The sequence below is a fragment of the Chanodichthys erythropterus genome, chromosome 4 (genome assembly GCF_024489055.1).
Source record: "Chanodichthys erythropterus isolate Z2021 chromosome 4, ASM2448905v1, whole genome shotgun sequence".
NCBI lineage: Eukaryota > Metazoa > Chordata > Actinopteri > Cypriniformes > Xenocyprididae > Chanodichthys > Chanodichthys erythropterus.
Window position 1 is genome coordinate 11,868,529 of NC_090224.1, and position 11,345 is coordinate 11,879,873.

The window sequence follows — 11,345 nt, forward strand, 5'->3', positions numbered from 1 at the left end:
TTTTCATTTACAATCCACTCCACTGCATGCCAATGAGCGCCGTTTGAAGTGCCAGAACGTGTGGGTGTGAGTGAGTAGAGCACGGCGTGGAGCAGAGGAGAGCGCCAACAGCTTCGGGAAGGCGGTGGAGTGTCCTGCCTCCTCTCGACGCTTTACACTCATGCATCTGAAAGGCATCAGCATTTCTGGATCGGCGCTCAGTCAACAACTCCGTGGAGCTCCGGGAGCTTTTTTTCTTATTGAACCAACAGTACTTTGCAGAAAGAGATTACATGGCTATGAGTGAACGGATTCAACAGAAATCGTGGTCTTCATATTAAGTTCCACAAAGTTTTAGACCAGGTTGTAATTTTTGTTCCACCTGGATCTGTGGGAACAACTTTCCTATAGGTAGCTAGCTATCATAGTGAGCAAAGGCAACTAAGACATCGGTTTGGAGGCGCTGTTTCTTATGAGTTTGTCTTCAAATATATGCGAGGAGGACCTGTTTGCTTAACCTAATACACTTGCCCAGTTTTTTTTTTCTCTTGCATCGTATTTGCGTCATGACTTCTAGCTATGCACATGTAATGGACAGACAAGCAACCATATCCAGCAGACTGGAGAGTCCCATTACAGCCAACCTGGAAAACCTGCAAGCCAAAAAGAACTTCTCGGTGAGCCACCTGTTGGATCTAGAGGAGGCTAGAGAAATGGTCGGTTCTCAGGCGGATGAAAGTATTGGCGAAACGGGCAGGACTATGCTGGAGTCTCCGGGTTTAACCAGCGGCAGTGATACAACACAGCAGGAGAGTAAGTGTGGCTGCTCATATTCCATAAGAGTTGTTGTAGATAGATAGAATAAATACCACTGAACAGAGACAGCACAATATACAATAAACTAGCATATATAGCCTAAAAATACTGTCAGCTTTATTGACTATTCTGTAAATGTGGCTGTCAGCTCCTTCCTTGATCGCTAAATTGAATTTATGACTTTTAAATGTATTAGGCTATAGGCCTACTACAAAGTTTTTCATTAGAAAACTTGTAGCTAGGCGATGCGAATTTTATGTCCAGAAATAATACTAGCAGAAAAAAAGAATTCCGCATGAGAAAATTTTATGGGTCGTAAACCCATTTTGTACATAATTTATGATTGTTGACATTCCAGCCCGTAATGCATTAATGAAAATATGGCCCCGTAAACATTGCACATTGCGAACTTTGTATTCATATATATATATATATATATATATATATATATATATATATATATATATATATATATATATATATATACTTTTTACGAGAGAACCGCTTTCTGACATTGGCTTTCATTATATAATTTACTTTAGGCTATATGATAGGCTAATTAGAATATTTGCAACGAATTTCAGTTAAAAATGTAGAGAAACTGAATTCATTTTTTAGTTTGCTTAGTCCAAGATACGATAAAAAGGGCGCTGGAAAAAACCCAGTCAAAATCCTAAATCTAGCTGGACCTTTTCAGTTCATTTAAACACTATAATTTGTCATCATTATCCTGCATCCGGAGAACATACATATGCGATTATGGTATCAAATAGCAAACTTCCATTACTAATGTCTAATATAAATTGTGTTTTTTTTTTTTTTTTCTTGAACGAAATAGAAATAGGCTATATAGGTAGGCTAATGAAAATATTTTTATTTTGGCCTGTTGCATGTCTTTCAAACTTACATATAAGGTTACAGTTGGATATAAACCTTTGTCAAAAAAAATTAGTAGGCTATATTATGGATAGGTCCTATTTCTTGTTTTTTTGCATTAGCACATTATTTATTTTTAATGCAAAAATTTAAGCTAATAGCGTTGGCTTGTAAATTGCCGTTCTTAGTGAAATTCACAATTTAAAAACTTTTTTCATAAATGTTTCTGTTGCATTTTTAAGACCATTTCTCTATCACGAAATTAAAATTTTAATTAGCGAAAATGAGAATTATTGCATTGTTTGACACATCTTTTATCCCCCGGCGCTTGTAAAGCATAAATGCGTTAGTTCTCTTTTACAAATCAACATTAGCTACTCACACACCATTCACAAAACTAGAATTTCAACCTCTGAGAATGTAAGTTTGTTTTAATATAATTTACAGATTAGCACAATAATTTGTTTTTATAGGCAACGTTTTAATGAAATTAGCCCCCACATGATCAAACTCCCATATATTAAAATAAATAGCCTTATTGTTGTCATCTTATAAGGATTGTTCCAAAATACTGAGAAATTACAAATACAGGGAAATAAGAATAAGATGCATGAGGTATTTGAACACAGTGTAATACAGTAGTTTATGTTTTGTTATAATTAATTCACTCTTTCATTATTTTTCAGTGCTTTTACTAAAATTCTTGGACTCATTTTGTAGAATCATTTTTAAGCGTTCCCCATAACAAGCCTATGCCCCATTAAACAGCTTGAGTTTTCATTAAATGTAACAAACAGGAAGTTTAAATAGTAATTAAACTGACCTTTACAATCTGGTGAATCTGAAATTCTAACCAATAAAACACTGGCATTTAACAATCTTTCCAACAGGCCTAAAGGGACTGAACCCCTGCTATGCCTTAGGTCAAATGTCAATTTTCATCTTGTGATCCTTTGGAAAATTATGATTGTGGAACTACTGTTGTCATGAAAAAAAAAAAACACTGCAGTTTGTCTGTGCTGTCAGCTGAATGATTATCCAGTCTCATGAGAGTCTAAGTTACTTCTGTGCTTTTGGCTGTAAAGTGGGGACAAATGATGGGAATAGACTCTTTAAACATTGTTTTTAAATATGCTTGTTTTGACATGCTCTTTCTTCATTTTTTTTTCATTTATTTATTGCTTGATTATAGAAGTGCTGGTGAAACAGTGAATATTTTGCTATGCTATTGGTCAGGATAAAGAAAAGCTTTCTTTAAGTTTATAAATCTCCCCTTTACTGCACACTGAAGATGAAACATGAGCTTGAACAAAAACTCAGTTCTTGTGAGAGCACACAATGTTTGTCAAAAGAAGCCCATGACAAAATAAATAAATAAATAAAATGAAAAATATATATATATTTAAAAAATAATAAATCAGCCATGATTTATGGTCTCATTCGAAATGTCTAGGCTCATTACAATATATTTTTCATTTGATAACTTGTACAGTGATGTCCATCGGTTTAACTGGGATGACATTGCTGTGTAAATTTGTTTTTATAGTTTTAAATGTTTCTTTTTCAAGCCACTGTAAAACACTACAAAAGGGAATAAATGTAAAAAAAATTTTTTAGCTTTGTTTGCGATTTATGCTATTCCAAAAAAAATAAAAAAAAAAAAAAATAATAATAAATATATATATATATATATATATATATATATATATATATATATATATATATATATATATAATGATATTTAACTTTTTAAAAAATCCCTTTAAAAATAATCCCAGAAAAATCCAATTTTATTATTTTTACATAGTCACAGCAATGACATGAAAATGGCAAAAATAAAACATATAGTAACATAGTAAGAACAAAACACCTGCTGATGGACATGAAATTTGAATTATCTAAAAGCTGCAGCACCTGAGATAACTATCATATGTGTTTTACCAGATGAGCAGCTAAACTCAGAAGAAAAGAAGAAGCGGAAACAACGGAGGAATAGAACCACATTCAACAGCAGCCAGCTGCAGGCGTTGGAGCGAGTGTTTGAACGGACACACTACCCAGATGCCTTTGTTAGAGAGGACCTGGCACGCAGGGTCAATCTCACTGAGGCTAGAGTTCAGGTGAACTTTACACCTCACAATTACTAACTGCAGTCTATTAGGTCCTGGTTGATTAGAAAATACATACATTTTAAGATTTTTAATTAAAAAAAATGTACTGAAGCTTTATTCAAATAAAGCTACTTCAAAAGTAACAAATGGTTAGAAATAAAACCCGATCAAAATCAAAAAAGATTTAACAAGTTGTCTAATTCAAGGTTTCCACAAGGATGCAGTTACAGATGAACGTGATGGTAACACTGAATCTTTGTGTTGTTTCGCCACTGTCATCGGCCCCATCGCCAGATTTCGACATGATTGTTTAAAAAGCCCCAGCCGATCACTCTGCCTCTCAGCACACATGCTGTAGGCCGCAGCCAGTCTCCACATTCTCCTGTAATGAGACTGTTTTTGTAGAAAGATGGGGATTATTCCCGTTTATAGATCAAGAGAAGGAAGGGGAGAATGAAAGGAAAGAAATAGAACAAACACATCTGCAATTAATGTGTCCCAGAAAGGGAGCAATACAGAAATGCTTTGATAAAAGAGACTTTGAGCTCATTCCTCAGGCGCTGCGTAACCGGACACTGTGCCTCCACCAGGCCTGGTGCTGCAGCCAAAGCTTCGAGATCTGGGCTCCCCGCTCTGCCTTCAACCATGTTTCACAAGCGCGTTTGCTCATTCTTCAAGCCTCTGATGTGTCCTCTGCAAAAAAGGTGTACATGTGTGCACCAGCGGATCAGGCTGAATTTCAAAAAGCGCAGCAAAATACTGCCCTACAAAGGCAAAATGCAGTTAAGCCAACGCTGAGACTTAGAAAAACGACTTCAAAGTTTTTTGATTGAATTTTCAGTGAGTTAATATCAATTTTCACTCTCCATTTTATGAATCCCATCATATCTGACCCATCTTATCTGTATGTCAGTAACAATCTCAAGCAGAACATGAATCATCTAATGTCAGAAAATATAGAAAAACTAACATTTTTTTTCCCTAATGTGGGCAATATTATATCTTGAGTCTTGAATCTGCTTTGCTCTGCAATTCGTCTTTCATCGCTGTGTGCTAAATATCTGGAGTAACCACTGTACTGTCATTTCGGCTTGTGTTCTCATAGGTGTGGTTCCAAAATAGACGGGCAAAGTTTCGACGTAATGAGCGGGCGATGCTGGCCAGTAAGAACGCTTCACTTCTCAAATCCTACTCGGGAGACGTAACGGCAGTGGAGCAGCCTATTGTCCCCCGTCCTGCACCCCGTCCAAATGACTACCTGTCCTGGGGGAGCGCAGCCCCATACAGGTAACCCTCTGAATCCTCCTCATCTCATTGCTTTGGTTTCATTTCCTCTCTGTATGCATCTTCTGCTCTCCTGCCGTGACTTCATCTTCTCCAGCTGCCCATATTTTCTTCTTCCAAACATTTCAAATTCGATTTTTCGCACAGTTTCATTCTTAAGCTCTTTTGGTGTCTTTCAAAATTTTGGTGGAGTCGGAGGGCCACGCCGGCAAACAAGAAAAAATGCTTTTCCCAGTAGCGTTGCGTAGGTAAAATAGTCCAAAGTAGAACAATGACCAGCTAGCGAGCCGTTTTCTGCCTCTCTTTGTGGAAGTGATGGTGGGCCGATCCCCTGATGATGAAGTGATAATCTGAAAACAAACCATATTAAATCCGCCTGTGACCCTCATGACCTTTGGGCCATAGGATACAAATTGACTTTCAGAGGAAGAAAAGTCCTTTGGGCAGGATTTTTTGTGACTCTAGTTACACTATGGTTCTGTTTTACAGTAATCTTCATTCTTAAAAGCCGTATAGAGTAACTAGCCCTGCCACTCCGGCCAACTACCTTTTTCCCAGCAGCTGAAATATGCAACTCGACCGGGAACTCTTTCTGGCATGGATACGCATTTGACCAGTGACCATGCCAGTAAAACGAGCTTGCACAATTTCAACGCACACCTAATGCATTACTGTGCACATAAAATGCATACATATTAATGCAGTATTGAAGTATGAAGAATTATTAACTATTTATATATTCTTAAGCTGGTACCCAAGGCCGGAGGGAGGGCCAATGCGAGTGCCACAGAAAATGCTGCCCACAGAAAGCAAGTACTTTTTTAAATTTCTATTTATGGTTTATCATTTAAATTGCAAACGTAAGCATTATCATTGGGTTCACATGAAAACTTTCCATTTTTATTTATTTATTTTAAATCTGAGGCTCGTTTCTCATCAATTTCTAATTGACACTGTAATGCATGTAACATCATAAAATTTTAATTGACTATCATTCTCATATCTTATTTCCAGCACCATGGCAACCTACCCACCCACTTGTGCCAACACCACTTCCACCCAGGGAATGAACATGGCCAACAGCATTGCTAATCTGAGACTGAAGGCCAAAGAGTACAGCCTCAACCAAGTGCCCACTGTCAACTAAGTCTGAAAAGAGGGACGGGATGAGGGGACAAAGAGAAGCAAGAGACGGTGAGAAGAGAAGAATTCAGAAGAGCTGGATGAGTTTGGCCTCCTGCAGTGTCAGAGCAGAATGGATATGACTTTTCACCCCCTCCTAAACCAATGGAATTGCATTGATGTCCCTCTCATTTGGCTTTTTGTTTCTGAGAAACTCAATCTCATTTTGTACTGATCCGAAGATTGTAAAGACAACGCAAGGTCTGCTCTTTGGAGGACAAGTCAACGAGCAGGGCTCCGCTAAATCAGTAAGAAGTGGCAGACGGAGCGTCTGGATGCTGTAAGCTGTTCTTTCCTTGTTTGTTTTTGGCTGTATTTTGGGTCGTCCGGATGGAAAGTAAAGAAACTTCATGGCAAACAATGGAGGACTGTTGTTCACCATTCAAAATAGTGACCCAAAATGTCTCCAGGTCTACATCCAGTAGAATAAAGACACATTTGTGGAGATTAATCGGTAGACATGAGATGTTTAAAACCATCAATGCTAATGGAAGCACTGGGGCTGGATTACATCTTTTAATGTCTTGAATATTACACCACTGTTAAAGGTAAATACTGTTCCCCATGGTGACCTATGTATCTGCTCTCAGTACATTAACAAAATTATGTTTCAGTTTTTCTTGAGGTGATTTTTTTTTTTTTTTTTGCCAATCATATTTTTCTTCTTATATTTGGAAACCATATAGTAATAAAAAATGTCAAGCAATAAATCTTATACTATTGTGTTGAATTCTGCAGTTGAAGAGACATGCACTCTTTTGCTGTTTTTGCTCACATTTGAGAAACTGTTGCAGGCAACAGTATTACTACATGACCTTAAAAATATATCCGCATGTAACATTTCTTGCTTTATGTTAGTCCAAACACCGACACTACAAAATAAATAATCCAAAATGAATTCTGTTTCATATTATAGATTTCGATGATAGTCAATGTTCTTTGAATTGGGTCTGATAATATGTGAGAGGATAATGGGGTTTTGGATTTATCCTATGATATTTTTGAACTTTTTGCAGGTAAAGTCTTTCCGTGAAATGCACCGTGTTATTTGAAATCATTTTAGAGCATTGTGCAATATTAAACAATGCTGTTGAGCTATGTATTCCTTGTTGTACTAATTCTGCCTTACATCTAACATCTCAGAAAATTTTGTAAATGTTGATTCCTCATGTACAAAGAAAGAAAATGTCCCACTTTTTAGAGCATTTCAAATCAAATTGAATATACGTCTTTTTCAGCAGCATGTAAAGATTAGGCACATTAAATACCAACAAATGTTTCAATTGATTATTTTCAAGTTCAAGCTCTTTGACAGAAGCTCATTACATTAAGTGTCATGGAGTATTATGTTATTTTTCTGTACTGAACATGTTACTCGATATGTTAAGTACATCGTTAAGATTAGTTTCTAGATCCGATATGCTTTTACGTTGCTGGGTGAACAATATGTTGAACTTTTTGAACATGAATTTTAGTTTTGTCGCTTACTCACGCAGATCATTGCAATGTCTTTAACCTTGAAACTTTTAGACCCAATATTTGTTTTCACGAGTATACATGTGTACGATTTGATCACTTTCGGGAAATTCAGTGTTTTGGTTTAATCCCGGCTACCAATTATGTCCTGTATAATATGAGCAGACAGCCACAAGCATGTTTGACACACAGTATGGTGGAAAGATAATCCCGGATACCCATTTATTTCTATGGGGAAAAGAAAAATCCAATAATATGAGGTATTTATAGAAAAACAACATACCCAAAATTTGTAATTTTTTTTGCACTTCAAATAAAAACAACAACAACAACAAAAAAAAATCCTCAATTTTTTTAAACACCAAACCAATTGAATAAAAGAAAACTGTTGATTACAAGCAAATCAATGATTGAAAAATAAGATGCATGCAAGTCTGCACCCTGCCTTGTTTTGCAGATTTAATTACACCTAAAATAAGTTAATTCAGTCAATTTACAATAAACCAAGACTGCAATATATGACATTGATATACTGATATGTAATGATCATCATCAATTCCCAGGTGAAAAAAAATGTATAATGTACTTAAACTGCTCTATTTTCGTGCACTAATTTTGTACTTAATATACTCAAAATTCTTCTTTAGTACTTCTTAAGATTATCTTAAGAACATCTAAGTGTACTCAACTGTGCTATTTTGAGACACCATGAAATATGAATTTAAATGTGCTTTTAATACTATCTCTGTGTTTATAAGTTGTATTTAGATACTACTTATAGTACATTTGAACCCACAGTGTACTACAAGTGGTAACTAAATATATTTTTTAAATACAGAGATAGTATTAAAAGCACATTTTAATCCATATTTCATGGTGTCTCAAAATAGCACAGTTGAGTACACTTAGATATTCTTATGATGATCTTAAGAAGTACTAAAGAAGAATTTTTAGTATATTAAGTACAAAATTAGTGCACGAAAATAAATCACTTTAAGTACATTATTGAAATGTACTTTTTTTTTCACCTGGGTTGTTCCAACAGTTAAAATATAATTTATGTGAGTGTAGCAAAACCTGAAATGGCAATTCGCTGAACTGTGACATATTCTTTATATCTCTAATATTATTATTTATTAATTACTTGGCGATGACACATATTGAAACTCGCAAATGCTATTCAATATAGTGGAATCCACTTCTACAATGAGCAAGACTGTAAGCTAGAAATTCTGGGAAATTCACTAAATCAAAGACAGGGAATGGGGCTGTTATTATTTCCCATCATTATTGTCAGACCAACCTACTGAAAATGCTTTCTACGGTCCGTGTTTACACCCACGGGCGTTGATTAGTGACATGACTCATGTGTATATATGTGTGTGTGTATGGAAGTGCCTTGTTCTCCGTCCAGACTATTGCATACTCTCCACGCTTTGGTGCTCAGGTCAGGTCGAAGCGTCTCACCTTTCAGGCAGCCAGGCCCTGTTGACCTGAAGTGCTTCCAGATGTGCGTAGGCTGTGACCCACTCGCCCCACCACCTCAGGCCTGGGGCCCGGGCCCCCTCCATCAGGGCTGACAGCATCCCCCTCGGATGGGTGTACGCGCAGCCGCCCGAGCAGATGACATACAAACACCTCACCCCCTCAGCACCACATCTGGAGCCTATTACAGAGGAGACAGTCAAAGTGAGCATGGGGGGAAGAGTCTGAACAAGCGTGTGTGAGGAATATATGCATGATAAGGTGGAGATGTTTGGAGTTAATCTGAGCGTGTATGCGTCTACTTATTTCCTGTGACCTTTTTCGTCTCTTGAATCTCCCTTCTTGTCTTTTTTCCTTTGCTCCATAACAAATTTACCGCCTTCCATGTCAGTCCTCTGGCAATTGGCTAAGGCACTGAGAACATGTGGCCACAGCCAGTTTATTAATGTGAGCGCTTGGATTAGGGTTTGCACAAATCTAAAAGTTACTTGTCTTTGGTAAAATACAGTCCAGCTGTTTACAGTGTGCGGTAGAGGCGAATGTCAAGACGGCATTGTGTGCTGACATACTCTGACGCTGAATGGAGTTGAATGAAATGTGTTTTTGCCGTGCAGAGTTCATTGACCACAATCCACCTGCTGGGTTGAGCTACAGAGGAACACAATCATCTTTATGACAAAAAACATAGCACTTTGGCCTTTCAGATGGATTGATTGGCATTTTAAATGTATGTTTAATGTGCATGTCTTGGTGGAATTCCCTTGTGTGGTTTTACTTGCTCTGTGTGTTAACATTGCACTGAGAAAAACAAGGTGTTCTTAGAGCTTTAAAAATGAAAACAGCAGGGGATTTTCTGAGTTTTACTTATTTTAAGTAAATATCTTGACTGAACTTTAAATGTCAAGTTGCCATTATTTAAAATCTGGAACATTTTTACCGTGTTTTACCTGTGATGAGAAATTCATTTTAAACTTGCACAGTTTACGGCGGTCTTAAGAACTTTTCAAGGATTTTTGTTTAGTTCAAATATGCCTTCACGTGCAATCGGAATTATCGTAACTACGAGTTTCCTAGCTCGGGGATAATTTTGATAAGTTCCCGAGTTGGGGGACCATTAACTTTAAACATGGCGGTTGCTGCTGTGACTGGTATTCTGTATTAGTTTTTTTACCCCCACAACAGCTTTTCATTGCCTTGTCATTAAAGTAGTGCATATTTACTTATGAATAACCATTTGAAGCGTATATATTTTATATACAGCGAAAATAGGATGTTTTTGACCGAAATTCCAGAATAGTCAGCAAGTTATCTAGATAGCGCTGTGCATGTTTATGGTTGTCAGTGAATGGGACGCTAAATATAATTTTGACTTTAATAAGATTTATTTCCCTAATAAATACGTAAGAAGAAACCTTGTGGCCTTCTTTCCTTTCCGACAACAAAACATTTGAATGCAACTTCAGTAGTTCAAAATAATTTTAGTTCCTCCTCCATCTTCACGAGCAATACTCAGCGCGTGCCCCATAACGACTAAATAGGATAAACGCGCGCTCTTGTCTTGAAGATTTACGTATGAGTGCAAGATTACGTATGACTCGTGTTTTAAATTATTTTTACGTGAATAATATTATTTTGGAAAAGTAAAGTAAGTGTAAGTAAAGTAACTGTTACTTAACTAAAAGTCAACACCTGTGTTATGATTAGAGGATTTTTAGAATATGTAGGCCTACACACTTAAAAGAAAAAACTAAAAACACTAAAAGAATTAACGTGACAAACGCATGCTGGGAAGAAGGCCAACGATACTGAATCACAAAATGTTCAAAAACATTTTTTTTGTATAGGCTTATGGCTGTCACGATATTAGATTTTTCACACCTCGGTTATTGTGGCCAAAATATTTCACGATATCGATATATCGTGATATTCATAGAATCCTTCAGTCTAAGTAATTTTTACTTTGTTTATTTAGTTTTTCTCTTTCAGGGTTGCTGCACATTTTTTAAAGTAAAATTTAAGGCTTTTTAAGACCTGAAGAAATAAAAATGAATACTAGAATACAGGGGCGGTTTCTTCATTAGGGCAATTGGGCGACGCACCACCTACAACTAAGTGTATTTGTACGATAGCAGTAAC

At 36.6% G+C, this 11,345-nt stretch overlaps 1 protein-coding gene across 2 annotated transcripts; it reads left to right on the forward strand.

Annotated features, from left to right (window-relative positions):
• The first annotated feature begins 210 nt into the window (after positions 1-210).
• On the forward strand, positions 211-6,806 carry prrx1b (paired related homeobox 1b). Of its 2 annotated transcripts, none has more exons than XM_067383104.1 (5): positions 211-792; positions 3,616-3,791; positions 4,888-5,069; positions 5,814-5,879; positions 6,081-6,806. In XM_067383104.1, the coding sequence occupies exons 1-5, from the start codon at positions 546-548 to the stop codon at positions 6,211-6,213; spliced, it is 804 nt and encodes a 267-aa protein (XP_067239205.1). In that variant the 5' UTR covers positions 211-545; the 3' UTR covers positions 6,214-6,806. The 2 variants fall into 2 exon arrangements, with proteins under 2 accessions (XP_067239205.1, XP_067239206.1); XM_067383105.1 differs by having other exon boundaries at positions 5,814-5,875.
• The last annotated feature ends 4,539 nt before the right edge of the window (positions 6,807-11,345 follow it).

Excerpts from the sequence above, each read along its gene's own strand:
- prrx1b (XM_067383104.1), top strand. The coding sequence starts at position 546 with ATGACTTCTAGCTATGCACATGTAATGGACAGACAAGCAACCATATCC. Across the intron at positions 3,792-4,887 it reads TCACTGAGGCTAGAGTTCAG|GTGTGGTTCCAAAATAGACG; the intron begins GTGAACTTTACA and ends GTGTTCTCATAG. Across the intron at positions 5,880-6,080 it reads ATGCTGCCCACAGAAAGCAA|CACCATGGCAACCTACCCAC; the intron begins GTACTTTTTTAA and ends TCTTATTTCCAG.